Genomic DNA, 15710 nt, shown 5'->3' with positions numbered 1-15710 from the left:
TCCTTACTTAAAGGAAACGTCTTTCCTCAGTTTCCCCACTGATTGAATGACCCAGACTTCGGGGAGCCTCCGAATGCCCCAGGGCGGGGACGGTCTCTCCCTGTCTGTCTGGGCAGAGCCTGGTGCGACGGGGGGAGGGGGACAGTCTCGGTTGGGCCACGTAAGAAAACCAGCCCAGGCCGGACGCTCGTCGTCTGTCAAATTTTCCATTTTATTTAAATAAAACACAGGTTTAAAACCCAGCGCGGGAGCCGGGCTCTGGAATCGGCTCCCGAGCGCTGGTCTGGATTCATCCACAGCTAAAGGTCACAGATTTCTGCCCCCGCGCTGCTCCAGAGCAGAGCAACTTCAGGTCCGACCCTCCTGCCCAGCAAACCCCGACTCCAACGCCCCCGCCCCACACCATAGATGCTGATCTAGACCCCCCAGACTGGATCTGGGGCAGAGCTGGGGGGGTGCAGGCCGGGACTGAGGGGCACCAGCAGAGCTGGAGGAAGAGGCCAGGCAGGATCAAGTACAAAGACTTTTCTCAACTCAAATCTCCTTTCAACTGTGTTCTAGATCAGACACGTTCTAGATCAGGGTGAGAGTGCAAGGAATGATTGTCTAGCACCACGCTGCTGAGAAAAGACAGCAGGAAACCGGTCTGGGTTGGGTGCAGGGTGCGTCATGCTAGATTGTCCCTACGCTGGGTGAGTTAAGGGGGGATGCTGGGAAAGTTGTTCTAGATCACACATGGGAGAAGGGAGCTTCCCAGACTCCAGAGCCTGAGGGTCATTCTAGGGCGTTTCTGGGCAGGGCCGAGCGTGCGCTAGATTGTAGCACAAAGGGGGGTGGGGTTCTGGACTGTGTCCCAGAGCATGTTCTAGATCACTTGGGGGTCTCTGGAGCAGTGTCGATCGGGAGGGAGGTACTGGGGGCTGCGATAGACGATATCTCAGCAGCGAGCGCATGGGCTAGAACATAAGGCAAGGGGAGTGGACCTTCTAGATCCCATGCAGGAGCCGGAGGGTTCGTTCTAGATTGCAGAGCGACGAGGGTGCTGGTGAGAATCATCGCGAAGGGACAGTGTCCCACAGAGACAGCGGGCTCGCTCTGGACTGTGAGGCAAAGCGGGCACTTGGGGTTGCTCTAGATTGTGTCTAAAGAAGGTCCTTGTTCTAGAGCTTGTGTGATGGCTGATGGCAAAGAGGTGGAGACCAGAGCTCTGTTCTAGGTCAGATGCCAGAGGCTTCCCAGAGGGACTGGCTCTAGCCTGCAGACCAGCAGGCCTCCCTCAGGAGAGGTTCTAGATTATAACAGCAGGGTCTAGACTGGGTGATGGCCTGTCCCAGTAGCACGTAGGGCCGGTGGGGTTGGTGGCATGTTCTAGACTATCACCGGCACCTCTTGTTTCTAGATCGGTCACCAAGGTTTTGGATCATGCCTTGTATTTCCCGTCTGGGTTGTTCTAGATCACGCTGGCGTGGGGACGGGATGTAGTGTTCCTTAAAGACCACAGCCCACGCCCTGAAGGCTGGCTGCGGCGGTCAGTTCTAGATAACGTCACCACGGCGACGTTGTTCGCTCTAGATCAGCAGCAAGACTGGAAGCGATGGCCGGGGGAGGTTGGTCTATAAGAGAGCGACAGGGTCCATCCCCACCACCCCTGAGGTGGGAGACCCAAGTCACGTTCTAGATTGTTCTAGAGCAGGAACATGGGATCGCCCCAGCTGGGAGCCCGGGATGTGGGGGGTGGGGTCTAGACCTCCCCTCCCCCCATCTCCCTTGTCAGACCCCTCCCCTGGCATCCACCACCAAGGAAGGGAGTTATTGCTAAGAAGAGACCCCCCCATTGCTCCCCACACCCGGATCCCCCCCACTTCCCCCCAACACAGAACCCCTCCTCCCATGGCTCAGCTAGATCCACTCCCTTGGTTCTGACCCCCTGGATCCCGCCCACCCCCCGTTTCTCCCTTCCCTGTGGTCCCAAATCCCTTCGCCCTCCCTGACCCGGAGCGGTTCCGATCCACTTGCAGCTTGGCTGGATCCCAGCGGTTCTGATTGGTTCCTTCCCTGTAGTGGTTCTGATCCCCCGCACACCCCCCCAAACTCCTGAGCCAGCCAGTCCCCCACCCCCTCGCACAAGTGCCTGGGGGCGGAATCTCGTGTCTCTGTACCCAAGGGGGTGGGGCTAAGTCCTGGTGCCCTCACCCCCGTAGTGCCGGGGGGCGGAGTCTCGTGTCTCCGCGTGGAAGGTGGGCGGAGCTCGGTCCTCGCACGCACGCCCAGGCGCTGGTGACTCTGAGGTTTATTGCTGAGGTGCGAGGCGGAGGGGTGGGGCTGTCACTCCGTCCTCTCTGCCTCTGCCCCACCGCTGGGGTCCACTCCCCCCGGGCCGCCCCCGCTCTCCCCCTCCTCCTCGGCGGCCCGGATGCTCACACACAGCACCAGCGTCTGCAGGAAGCCGTAAAGGCAGGCGAACTGCAGCAGATATTTCTGGACCAGCCACAGGGCCAGGTACATCCCGTAGGTGGTGACAAGGAAGGTGGCCAGTCCGTGGAGCCAGACTTTCAGGGGCCCCCTGAACCCCAGAATATCCAGGAGCAGCCGGAAAGCCGGGGAGCAGGCGCAGAGCAGAGTCACCACGCAGAGGTCAAAGAGGTGCCGGGCGAAGTTGAAACAGATCTGGAAATGCTCCGGGATGTCGGCCGGCGGCTGGTGGGGGGACAGATACTGAGGGACCTGGGAGACCCTAGAGAAGAGGCCCTCTCCCGGGGCGGGGCCCGGGGCCCCGGCGCTTCCCCATCCGATCAGAGCCAGGAGGCGCCGGGCGCCCCACCGCTGGGATTTCCGGGGGGCCTCCGTCGGCCCGCCCTCTTGTCCTGCCTCGGGCCCCCACCAGCGCAGTTTTGTCAGCCAGGCCTTGGCTCTGGTTAGGGACATGGGGGAAACCAACGAAAATCCAGCCCCCCAAATAAAATCAGCACTGGAGGGGGGGGGGGCGGAGGGAGCAGTGAGGGGGTCCAGACCTTGGGGGACCAGCCAACTCCCCTCTCCAACGCCCCGGCCTCCCTGAAACTCTCTCTGGGGCGTTTTCCCCTCTGAAGCCGCCTTCCACAAACACCTGGTTAGTTCAGGGTCCCGTGCTGCTCCCCAGAACCAGACGCCAGCTCCTCGATTTTGCGGTATCAGGGACCCTTCACCCCACAATAGCCACCAATTTCCTCCGTGTCGGGGTTAACTTCAGTCCCGCTGGCAGCTGCTGTCACCCAAAGATCCGAATCTCCCTCAGACGTCTCTGCTGGGCCTGGGGTCCTTCGCCCCAAAATACTGGTCCCTCAGCCAGTCGGGATGTGTGTTGTCGAGGTCCAATTCTATCCACCGGCGCCAGGGCTAACAGAACCCCAAAATATCCTTTCCACCAACAGAGACAAATCCTTGTTGATTTCACCCCCGAATTCTCTGGGCTGGGGGCAGAGCTCGGACACCCCCCAAAATATGGCTCCTTGTTAATTTCAGCCCCTGACTTGTATCCACTAGAAATGGTGCTAATTCACCCCAAAATGCTGCCCCCCTACAAAACGTACACCGGCTGGTTCAATCCACCCCAACGTGTCTCTTCTGCCGGCAAGAATTGTCCGCCCCCCACGAAACAGTGACCCTTGGAAAAATACCGATCTTCACCAATTTCACTCCCCTGACTCTCTGGGGCAGGAACCCCCCGAAATCCCGTGAAAGATACAGCAGCTGGTTTGTTTCAGGCTCCCATCCTCAATGCTGGGTCACCCCGGTATCACGAGTCCCCCTGAAACAGACAAACCCACATTAGGATCCAATCGCAGCAGGATTGAGACACCCCCAAATACTTCTCCTTTGCCCTACACCAATTCTCCTGGCAGCAGAAATAAGACACCCCCAAATACTGTGCCCCTGAAACAGGCACATCCTCGTTAAGTGCGATCACAGCGGTTCATGCACCCCGACATGTTTACCCCATCTCTGAAGGGTAAAAATCCTTCACTCCTTGAAATGTCTGTGCTCAGGGCCAGGATAACAGAAAATCCCACCCCCTACAACACACCCCAGCTGGTTAATTTCACCCCTACATTGTCAGTGCTGGTGAGGTCCCCTCCCAAACACTGTACCCCAAAACCTAGCAATCCTCGCTGGTCAGGCACACCGGTCGCCACCTCTAATGGAGCTTTGCACCCCGAAATATTAATCCTCTGCCAGACAAATCCCATTAACTTCAGTCTCTCTCTCTCTCTGCGCTGGTAGCAGTATGCTCCCCCAAATACCACCTGGCTGATTTCACCCCATAGGGTCACTCATGGGGGTGGGGGGATACACCCCTGAAATATCAGGCTCACCCTGAAATGCCAGCTACTGTACCCCACAGTCTCACGGGTCCTGGCAGGGGAAGCACCCCCCCCCGAAACCCCAGCGGGTCAATTTCAGCCCCCCCCATTGTCAGGGAGGGCAGCAGAGGTTCGCACCCCCCCAAATCAAGCCCTCCCTGAAACGCCGGGGATCGTTTCCAAGCCCCATCCTCACTGCTTGTTCGGGCAGAGGGGGGTACACCCCGAAACAGTGATCCCCGAAACACACCCACCGTATCGCTGGTTCGGGCACCCCCCAGCCCCCCTGCTCCCACAAAACAACGGAGCGGGTGAATTTCACCCCCAAACTCTCCAGGGTGGGGGAAGTGGCACCCCCCAAATCCTGCCCGACCCCCCCCCCTCCCCCGTTTTTAGCGCTCTCTGACCTGCTGGGGGCGGGGGGGTCCCCGGGAAATCTCGCTCCATGGCTGCTCCGTCCGGCCTCGCAGCGGGGCACCGAGCACCCCCTAAGCGTGGGGGAGCGGCGGGCCGGGAGCGTGGCAGGGACGGGAGAGGCTCCGCGCCCAGCCCTAGATGGGAGAATCCAGCAGCTGGTCGCGTTTCAGGAAGGACGGGATTGGGCAGGGGGTGGGGCCTCTGGGGAGCCCGGACTCCTGGGTTCTTTCCACAGCTGGGGGAGGGGAGTGGGGGCTGGTGGGTTAGAGCAGGAGGGGCTGGGAGCCAGGACTCCTGGGTTCTCTCCCCAGCTCTGGGAGGGGAGTGGGGGCTGGTGGGTTAGAGCAGGGGGGGGGGCTGGGAGCCCAGACTCCTGGGTTCTCTCCCCGGCCCTGGGAGGGGAGTGGGGGCTGGTGGGTCAGAGCAGGGGGGGCTGGGAGCCAGGACGCCTGGGTTCCGTCCCCAGCTCTGGGTGGAGAGTGGAGGCTGGTGGGTCAGAGCAGGGGGGGCTGGGAGCCAGGACACCTGGGTTCTCTCCCCGGCCCTGGGAGGGGAGTGGGGGATGGTGGGTTAGAGCAGGGGGAACTGGGACCCAGGACTCCTGGGTTCTCTCCCCGGCTCTGGGAGGGGAGTGGGGGGGCTGGGACCCCGGACTCCTGGGTTCTCTCCCAGGCACGGAGACAGGGCAGACCCTACAATAACTAAAGATGTGGGGGCAGCCCTGGGTCCTTAAGAGACCCTCCTGCAATAACAGGCAGCCGGTCTCTTTGCCCCCAACAAAGATGGCGGAGGGGGAGGCTGCGCCATTAGGTATAAGGGAGAAAAGCGCCCCAGTGACCACATCCAAAATGGCCACCGACCTAGCTTCAGCCCATAAGAGCAGGCAGATTTTGCCCTAAAAAAATATGGCGGAGGGGGGGGGGGTGGGAACAGGTATAACCGCAGCCCATCTCTAAGGGTATGGCTACACTGGCGATTTGCAGCGCTGGAAAGCCTCCACCAGCGCTGCAATTAGTAAGTGGCCACACCTGCAGGGCACTTCCAGCGCTGCAACTCCCTGGCTGCAGCGCTGGCCGTACACCTCACTCAGCATGGGGAATAAGGATTCCAGCGCTGGTGCTGCAGCGCTGGTCATCAAGTGTGGCCACACACCAGCGCTGTGATTGGCCTCCAGGGAATAAGGTGTATCCCAGAATGCTTTTATAAATTACTCTCTTTGTTTTGTTATGCAGCCTTTCTTTGTTTTGTTGTGAACGAGCTCCGATCGGAGCTCCGTTCTGTACCTGGCTGTAAACAATCAAATGAGAGGCAGGCAGGGAGGGAGAGTGAATGAAACAGAACGGAGCCGTTTGAACTGCTTATCTAAAAAAACAAACACTGATCACAGCAAACAGGAGCTATCTATACCTGGCTGTGAACGATCAAATGAGAGGCAGGCAGGAAGAGTGAATGAAACAGAACGGAGCCGATCGCTCCGTTGAACTGCTTATCTAAAAAAACAAACACTGATCACAGCAAACAGGCAGGCTGTTTGCAATTAGAGTTAAGACTAAGGGCTCATGAACATTTTGTGATTTTTCCAATCCAGGAAGCTAACACTCAGTGTTGGCTCCAAAAATCCACTCTCTCTATCTTCCCCGCTCCCTGTCACAGTACACCACCCTCCACCCCCCTCTTTTGAAAAGCACGTTGGTGCACTTGAATGCTGGGATAGCTGCCCATAATGCAGCACTCCCAACAGCGCTGCAAATGCTCCAAATGTGGCCACACACCAGCGCTGGTAGCTGTGAGTGTGGCCACACACCAGCGCTGCTCCTACACAGCTGGATGACCAGCGCTGCAAACTACCAGCGCTGCAAACCGTAAGTGTAGCCATACCCTCAGATGGCTGCGCACTCTGGTTTCGCTCCTATATTATTAAAAGTGCCCTTAGCAAACATGGCGCCCACTGCCTTCAATACGCATGTGCGGCAGTGCGAAGCCCCATAAAGGTCCTTCGTATTCATGTAGGTGTCCTGGCAGGTGCCTGCTCGGATTATGACCCAGAGGGACCCAGTCACTCTGTCGCCGGCGGGATGGGTCGGGGAGAGCTCTGCGAGAGCGGGGAACCCTGGCGGCAGCCCAAGCCCCGCACTGCAGGAGCGGCTCAGGCGTTCGCCGCGGGCAGCTCCATTCCCGAACGGGACGGGGAGAGGAAGGGTGGGGGGTCCCCGGCGGTGGCGCATGCGCAATCGGCGAGCCACGGTTACCGTTGCCAAGGCGATGAGGGCGCCCCTCCCCCTCCCTACGTACACAACCCCAAGCCCCACCCCAGGGCGTAGTGCGACCACACCGGAAGTAGTTGGGGATTGTGCCTGCCTAGCAGAAACCGCCTCATGAGACAGGAAGTGACGGTTTCAGACCGGAAATCGACCCAGGACAGGAAGTGACGTGACCCTGAACACTCCAAATTCCCAGCGCCCCTCACTGACTTGAAGGGTTCAAGGGCAGGGGTCACGTGCTGCCCCAGCCGGCTCCCCTCCCCCCAGGGCCCCTCCCCCTCTCAGGGGCAGCACCCCATTACCCCCCATGGACCCCCCCAGGCAGGGCCCAGCCGCAGGGACCCTGTAAATCCAGCCCCCCCCCCCCCCCCAGAGCCAGCCACAGCTCGGCCCCAGGGAGCCCCGGGACCCGGCCCCTCCCCCCGGGGCAGAAACAGGCACCATTTGTTGCACAATTGTTTATTGAGGCGACAGCGCCAGGGGCGCCGCGCCCCCCCCCCCCGTGAGGAGCCAGCTGGCAGCCCCAGCCTGTCGCACTGAACAGCGGGGCCGGCGGGGGCTGGGCCGGCGGGGGCTGGGCCGGCCCCCCCCCTTCTCCTTTCAGTCCCCGTCCCGCAGCCTGTCCCCTCCCCCCCCGCGCAGGGCTCTGGACTCTCCTCTCGGTAACCGACAGCAGCATCCACCCGGCACCGCCGAAAACTGCTAAAGGACAAACGGAAAAGTTGATTAAAATCCGTGTTTTAGCCAGTAGCTTTTCAGTCCCCCCCCACCCCCCGGGACCCCCTAAGCCATGATCCAGGCTCCATGAACCCAAGTGCAGTCAGGCCGAACTCCAGGCTTTAGGATAGGGGGGGCGGGGGATGTCAACACTGGGATGTGCCACGATTCTGGAACTGGGCCTGAGGGTCGGGAATGAGGGGCACCCGCCGAGCTGGGTTGGCAGGGGACTACGGAGGGGGAGCCGGGGGCACCGGCAGAGCTGGGGGGTGGGGGGCAGGGCTGGGCTAGCAGGGGCTGCGGATCAGGGGCCCCAGAAGGCCTGGTGGGGGCCGTTGCTCAGGGCGCTGCGAATATCGTCACTGGGGGTCAGAGACTCTAGTCTAGCGGATTCATCATCACAACAGCCCCCCCGGGGAATGAGACTGGGGGGGACCCCAACCCAGCCTGGAGCAGCGGCCCAGGAGAAACTTACCCAGATAGCTGGGAGGCTCCTGGGCTGAGGCCGAGTGTCACAGTGCCTGCAAATCAAACAGGGGAGTTATGTCCCAGTGCAGAAGAAAAAACCCAGGAGTCCTGGCTCCCAGCCCCCCTGCTCTAACCCACCAGCCCCCACTCCCCTCCCAGAGCCAGGGAGAGAACCCAGGAGTCCTGGCTCCCAGCCCCCCTGCTCTAACCCACCAGCCCCCACTCCCCTCCCAGAGCCGGGGAGAGAACCCAGGAGTCCTGGCTCCCAGCCCCCCTGCTCTAACCCACCAGCCCCCACTCCCCTCCCAAAGCCAGGGAGAGAACCCAGGAGTCCTGGCTCCCAGCCCCCCTGCTCTAACCCACCAGCCCCCACTCCCCTCCCAGAGTCGGGGAGAGAACCCAGGAGTCCAGGCTGCCAGACACCCCACCCAACCCGAACCCACTACAACCCCACAGGTCTCTGGAGCAGGCTGGGTTGTCAGCAGCAACTGACGCAATCTGGAGACCACGGGGTCAGATCCAGCCAGGCCCTGGGGTGGGGAGACCCCCCCTGTTAGCTCAGGACAGATGGGGTCTCCCCACCCCACATTACCCGTCTCCCCTCCCCACCCGATCCCCAAGGGAGCAGGGTCAGTCCAAGTTGTGTTATTTCATGTGAATCCCAACCTTCAGGTGGGAGCTCCTGTCGAGGAACAAATCGTCACCCCCTGCTCCCCGGATCGGGGCCCCCCAGCTCCCCGGATCGGGGCCCCCCAGCCCAGCCCCTCTATTCCCAGCAGAGCCACCGACACTGCCTGCCAGGGGGAGCCCCCCGCCCCCCATCTCTGGTGCCCCACTCCTCACCCTGCCGCTGCGCTGTGCTGGCCATGGGCTCTCCGGCCAGAGACCCCGGGGGTCTCACCATGCTGGGCTCAGCTCAGAGCTAGACATGGGGCGAGAATCCAGCTGTGGGGGAAGAGAGGAGAGAGGGGGCTGTGGGTCGGGACCGAGGGGGGGCCCGGGGCCGGGCCGGCGGGGGGCTGTGAGGGGGGCCTGGCGGGGGGGGGCTGCGGGTCAGGACTGAGGGGCGCTGGCAGGGCCGTTGCTCAGGGCGCTGCGAATCTCGTCACTGGGGGTCGGAGACTCTAGTCTAGCGGATTCATCATCGCAACGGCCCCTGGGAAGGAGCCGGGGGGGGGGGGGGCAGCACAGCCCAGATCGAGGAGCTGGGGGCCAGGACTTACCCAGATGCCCCAGAGTCCTCAGCTCCAGCGCTGCACATCACCACTGCCTGCAAATCACCAACAGGGCATTTATCCCCCGCCGGGGAGAGAACCCAGGAGTCCGGGCTCCCAGCCCCCCACTCTAACCCACCAACCCCCACTCCCCTACCAAAGCCGGGGAAAGAATCCAGGAGTCCTGGCTCCCAGGCCCCCCTGCTCTGACCCACCAGCCCCCACTCCCCTCCCAGAGCCAGGGTGAGAACCCAGGAGTCCTGGCTCCCAGCCCCCCTGCTCTAACCACCAGCCCCCACTCCCCTCCCAGAGCCAGGAGAGAACCCAGGAGTCCTGACTCCCAGCCCCCCCTGCTCTAACCCACCAGCCCCCACTCCCCTCCCAGAGCCGGGGAGAGAACCCAGGAGTCCTGGCTCCCAGCCCCCCCTGCACTAACCCACCAGCCCCCACTCCCCTCCCAGAGCCAGGAGAGAACCCAGGAGTCCTGGCTGTCAGACACCCCACCCAACCCGAACCCACTACAACCCCACAGGTCTCTGGAGCAGGCTGGGTTGTCAGCAGCAACTGACGCAATCTGGAGACCACGGGGTCAGATCCAGACAGGCCCTTGGGTGGGGAGACCCCCCCCCCCCGTTAGCTCAGGACAGATGGGGTCTCCCCACCCCACATTACCCGTCTCCCCTCCCCACCCGATCCCCAAGGGAGCAGGGTCAGTCCAAGTTGTGTTATTTCATGTGAATCCCAACCTTCAGGTGGGAGCTCCTGTCGAGGAACAAATCGTCACCCCCTGCTCCCCGGATCGGGGCCCCCCAGCTCCCCGGATCGGGGCCCCCCAGCCCAGCCCCTCTATTCCCAGCAGAGCCGCCGACACTGCCTGCCAGGGGGAGCCCCCCGCCCCCCATCTCTGGTGCCCCACTCCTCACCCTGCCACTGCGCTGTGCTGGCCATGGGCTCTCCGGCCAGAGACCCCGGGGGTCTCACCACGCTGGGCTCAGCTCAGAGCTAGACATGGGGCGAGAATCCAGCTGTGGGGGAAGAGAGGAGAGAGGGGGCTGTGGGTCGGGACCGAGGGGGGGCCCGGGGCCAGGCCGGCGGGGGGCTGTGAGGGGGGCCCGGCGGGGGGGGGGGCTGCGGGTCAGGACTGAGGGGCGCTGGCAGGGCCGTTGCTCAGGGCGCTGCGAATCTCGTCACTGGGGGTCGGAGACTCTAGTCTAGCGGATTCATCATCGCAACGGCCCCTGGGAAGGAGCCGGGGGGGGGGGGGGCAGCACAGCCGGGAGCGAGGGGCTGGGGGCCAGGACTTACCCAGATGCCCCAGAGTCCTCAGCTCCAGCGCTGCACATCACCACTGCCTGCAAATCACCAACAGGGCATTTATCCCCCGCCGGGGAGAGAACCCAGGAGTCCTGACTCCCACCCCCACCCCGCTCTAACCCACCAGCCCCCACTCCCCTCCCAGAGCCGGGGAGAGAACCCAGGAGTCCTGGCTCCCAGCCCCCCCTGCTCTAACCACCAGCCCCCACTCCCCTCCCAGGAGCAGAGAGAGAACCCAGGAGTCCGGGCTCCCAGCCCACCTCCCCCTGCTCTAACCCACCAGCCCCCACTCCCCTCCCAGAGCCGGGGAGAGAACCCAGGACTCCTGGCTCCCAGCCCCCCCAGCTCTAACCACCAGCCCCCACTCCCCTCCCAGGAGCAGGGAGAGAACCCAGGAGTCCGGGCTCCCAGCCCACCTCCCCCTGCTCTAACCCACCAGCCCCCACTCCCCTCCCAGAGCCGGGGAGAGAACCCAGGACTCCTGGCTCCCAGCCCCCCCAGCTCTAACCACCAGCCCCCACTCCCCTCCCAGAGCCGGGGAGAGAACCCAGGAGTCCTGACTCCCACCCCCCCCCGCTCTAACCCACCAGCCCCCACTCCCCTCCCAGAGCCAGGGAGAGAACCCAGGAGTCCTGGCTCCCAGCCCCCCCTGCTCTAACCACCAGCCCCCACTCCCCTCCCAGGAGCAGGGAGAAAACCCAGGAGTCCGGGCTCCCAGCCCACCTCCCCCTGCTCTAACCCACCAGCCCCCACTCCCCTCCCAGAGCCGGGGAGAGAACCCAGGTGTCCTGGCTCCCAGCCCCCCCTGCTCTAACCACCAGCCCCCACTCCCCTCCCAGAGCCGGGGAGAGAACCCAGGAGTCCGGGCTCCCAGCCCCCGTTCCCATGGGAGGCTCTGGTCGGATCTCGCCCCCCCCCCCGGGCAGCCCCTCACCTGAGTCACCCGCCGGGAGTGAAGCGCCCCCCCCCCGCTCCGGGAACCCAGGCGTCCGGCTCCTCCCCCATGGCTCTGTCCCGGCCGGGCCCGGCGCGCGGAGAGACACGTGCGCTCGCTGCAGGGCTATTTATAGCGGGTCCTTCCCGGGCCGGGGCTGCCCCTGGCGCTGCCTGATCGCGGCCGGCCCGGCGGCCCTACAATAAACACCGGCCCGGGGCGGGGAGGGGGGGTCCGCGCGACCCGCCCGTAACAAGCGCCCTGGGCCGGGCGGTGCTGCCAGGACCCCTCTGCCCACACCCAACATGGCGGCCGCAGCACCGCGGGGGCGGTGCCCTTAGCAAACATGGCGGCACCACAGGGGGCGGGGCTGTTTCCAATGGGGCGGGGGGATGGGCAGCGGGGGCTTCCGGGCCTTTGCCCCCCCCCAGCCCCGCCCTCCCCAGGGGAAAGGGGGCGCACCCAGAATTGCAACTTGGGGGGGGGGCGGCTGCCAGGCCTCAGCGGCTGCCCCCCTCGGCGCTGCCCCTCACCCCGCAGGTCCCGGGAGACGGGCCGAGGCAGCCCCGGGCCCGGTCTGGGAGTGGGGGGGGGGTTCGGTGTTTTGCAGCAACACGGTGCGCGTGCCTCAGTTTCCCCCTGCGCTGCATGTGTAACGACGGGGGGGGGTTGTTGGTGCCGGGCACCGGGGTGACCTCGCCCGGCAGCCGGGACCCCAGACAGCGGCTGGGAGGTGGGGACCCAGCGGCGGGTGACTGGGCCCCCCCCCCCCCAGGCAGCTCGGGTCCAGCCACCGGGGGGGGGGGGGGGCAGCGGCCGGGACCGAGGACAAAGGGCGGAGGAGGGGCTGTGGGGGGAGGGGACAAGGAGCAGCCAGAGCCCCCCCCCCGGGCCGGGCTGAGACCCGCCCCCCCGGCCGGGCTGAGACCCCCCCCGGGCCGGGTGCAGACGCTGCCGAGCCCTCCAGTGTGATGCGGGCGGAGAGGCGCTGCAGGCTGGGGGTCGGGGGGCTCCCTCTGGGGGGCCAGGGTGGGGGGGCTCCCTCCAGGCTGCTGGAGGCTCAGAGGGGCGGTCACGGGAGGCGGCCCCGAGACCTGACCCCCGAGACCCAGCAGCTGGCCCGGGAAGGGCCGTCACGGGTGGGGGCGACTCCCAGGGGCCATACGGAGCCGAGAGAGCCCGGGGGTGGGGGGGCTGGGAGCCCACGACAAAGCCAGGTTGCGGGTGTCCCGGGCAGTGGGGGAGGCGCTGGGGTAACGACCAGGCAGTGGGGTAACAGGGTTGGGATTTCCTCCGACCAGGAGCCGCGGGCACCCCCCATCTTAGAGCGTAGCCCAGCCCTGGGCTCCCCCCAGTGCCGGTGCCCCGACTCCTGACCCACAGCTCCCCTCCCCCCGTCCCTGTCCCAGCCCCCAAACTCTCCCTGGCAGGGCAGTGCCCCCCCCCCCCGACAGTTCTTTGTTCCATAGACACCCGACATACGAAAATCCCCCGACGGGCCCATCTCACCCACCCCCTGCGAGCCCAGGGCAGGATCCTTCCCTGCGGCCCGCGCCCCGGGGCTCTGCCCCGCCTGATCCGACACGTTCCCGGCCACGGGGCTCCCTGCCCCACAAACCCGGCCCAGGCGGGGAGGCCTCCCGCCCAGCCCGGGCCCTTCTCCGAGCCCCCTGCCCTCCGCGCCAGGAGGCGTTTCCCGCCCGGAGTTACAGGCGGCTGGGCAGGAAGTCGAAGGCTGGTCCCGTCGTGCAGCCCCTCAGCTGGGACTCGGTTGCCAGCCCCCCCGAGCCGGGATCTCGCCCCCGCGTGGGGCCTGCCCTTAGGCCGGAGGGATCCCAGGCCCGGCCACAGGCTGGGGCCCGAGCGGCCAGGCAGAGGTTCTGCAGAAAGGGAGCTGGGGGCACAGGGGAGGAGAAGCTGGGGAGGAGGCAGCAGTGGCCCTGGCTGCCGAGGCGCTAACGGCGTTGTGGGCTGTACGGGAGGGGCATTGCCAGCAGCTCGAGGGACGGGATCGTTCCCCTCTCGCCGACACTGGGGAGGCCTCAGCTGGAGCCTGGGGCCAGTCCTGGGCCCCGCCCGACAAGAAGGATGTGGAACCACTGGAGCGAGCCCAGCGGGGGGCAAGGAAAATGCTCCGGGGGCTGGTGCACATGACGCACGCGGAGAGGCTGAGGGAACTGGGCTTGTTCCGGCTGCAGCAGAGAAGTGGAGGGGGGGGGTCGATAGCTGCTTTCAGCTCCCTGAGGGGGGGCCCCAGGCTGGATCCAGGGGGCTCAGGCCCTGCAGAGAGGCGAGGGCCCCCCCCCCTGCTCCCGGCTCCCATGTGCCTCAGGGGGCTGCAGGCTACGGCCACTGATCCAAGGTTGGGGTGTTTGGGTTCCTGAGCTGCCATCACTTCCCCCCTGCCCCATGGTGCCTGCGGGGCAGAGCCTCCTCTCCCCTCACTCCCCCTCCCTGCGTAGCTATGGGGCTGGAGCCAGTCTATTCCCCCCCCACACTGCTCCTGGGGAGAGCGCCCAGGCTGCCCCCACACCTCCCTGCTGGAGTAAGAGGCCCCGAGATATAAACCCTGGTCGCAGAGGCCAGAGCTGAAGGCAAGGCCAGGACGGTGCCAACAGCGCAGTGAAGCTGAGCCAGAGGCAGGCCCTGCCCGCAGCCGCTGGAAGGAGCCGCTGGGGCTGCAGCCAGGGACGTACCGGAAAGGTGCCGGGCCTCGGGGATCAGACCAGCCGCCTACTCGTACCCGCCATACGGGGACAGGGACCCGGCCGACCCAAGGGGAACGCCCTGGACAGGGCTGGTTTGTTCGAAACAACACGTGCAAGGTGAGGCGGCGCCGCGCCGGGCCAAGGGGCAGCACCACAATACGCCAGGAGCGCTGTACTTGCTCGTACCTGTGTGTAAGAACGCAGCCCTGGGGCGCTGTCTGCGGCCAGCCTAGGGGGCAGTGGAGCCGGTCCATTGCCGAGGGCCCAGACGCACTGGCTCACCGCACCCCTGCAGCACCTTGGCCTCCACAATGAAGCTGGTCGGTGCCTTCGTACCTCAGGGGGGTCTGGGTCGCTGGGGGTCTCCGGGCCAGCGACCTGCAGAGCCGGGGAACACGCCCGCAGCCGCCCGCTCAACACTGAAGAGCAGAGCTCCACCCCGGGGGCGTCGACACCTGGGGCCGCTGCTACTGGCTGCCAGAGTCGGGCAGAGGCCCCAGCAGTTCCTGGGGGTCCGCGCCCCGGGGGGCTCCGGCGGCTCAGCCAGGGACCGTGGTTTTCCCACCAGTGGAAGGAGCACCAGGCGCATCGGTACAAAGTACGAGTGGAGGGCGAAGGCGCCAGGCAGGAACGGGTCAGCGCCGGGGCCAGGAAGGAACGGGTCAGCGCCGGGGCCGGGTTCCCGGCCGGGGGCCGAGCGGAGGGCGAAGGCGCCGGGCAGGAACGGGTCAGCGCCGGGGCCGGGTTCCCAGCGCCAGGGCCGGGCAGAGGGCGAAGGCGCCAGGCAGGAACGGGTCAGCGCCGGGGCCGGGTTCCCGGCCGGGGGCCGAGCGGAGGGCGAAGGCGCCGGGCAGGAACGGGTCAGCGCCGGGGCCGGGTTCCCGGCCGGGGGCCGGGCGGAGGGGGAAGGCGCCGGGCAGGAACGGGTCAGCGCCGGGGCCGGGTTCCCGGCCGGGGGCCGAGCGGAGGGCGAAGGCGCCGGGCTGGAACGGGTCAGCGCCGGGGCCGGGTTCCCGGCCGGGGGCCGAGCGGAGGGCGAAGGCGCCGGGCAGGAACGGATCAGCGCCGGGGCCGGGTTCCCAGCGCCAGGGCCGGGCAGAGGGGGAAGGCACCGGGAAGGAACGGGTCAGCGCCGGGGCCGGGGCCCGGCCGGGGGTTCGTGGCCGACGGTGGAAGCAGGAGGTTTTCCAGTGGGGTGACATTCGGGGGGACACCGGACACAGCAGGCTCCTGACCGGGGCCCAGGCGGCCAGGAAGGTCGAGAGCCGCTGGGACAGTTAACTCCCACGGTGCCGCTGGGGTTCGGGGCAGGAGGCTGCTCCACTGGGGGGCTCGGG

The 15710-nt window shown here is 65.6% G+C and overlaps 1 protein-coding gene and 1 long non-coding RNA gene across 2 annotated transcripts; both read right to left on the bottom strand.

Moving 5' to 3' along the window:
- Nucleotides 1–192: 192 nt before the first annotated feature.
- On the bottom strand, nt 193–5002 carry C12H6orf47 (chromosome 12 C6orf47 homolog). The gene is made up of 2 exons (XM_044983743.1): nt 4748–5002; nt 193–3787 (listed from the first exon to the last, which is right to left on the bottom strand). The coding sequence occupies exon 2, from the start codon at nt 2923–2925 to the stop codon at nt 2326–2328; it is 600 nt and encodes a 199-aa protein (XP_044839678.1). The 5' UTR covers nt 2926–3787; nt 4748–5002; the 3' UTR covers nt 193–2325.
- Nucleotides 5003–7605: 2603 nt separating this feature from the next.
- LOC123346224 lies at nt 7606–11783 on the bottom strand. Its single transcript, XR_006572949.1, has 7 exons — nt 11666–11783; nt 10723–10769; nt 10341–10442; nt 9427–9473; nt 9047–9148; nt 8211–8256; nt 7606–7720 (listed from the first exon to the last, which is right to left on the bottom strand). It is a non-coding gene; the product is annotated as an uncharacterized LOC123346224 (long non-coding RNA).
- Between the last annotated feature and the right edge of the window lie 3927 nt (nt 11784–15710).

The sequence above is a fragment of the Mauremys mutica genome, chromosome 12, assembly GCF_020497125.1.
Source record: "Mauremys mutica isolate MM-2020 ecotype Southern chromosome 12, ASM2049712v1, whole genome shotgun sequence".
NCBI lineage: Eukaryota > Metazoa > Chordata > Testudines > Geoemydidae > Mauremys > Mauremys mutica.
The sequence above is the reverse complement of the archived record's forward strand: the minus strand, read 5'-3'. Positions and strand labels throughout refer to the sequence as shown.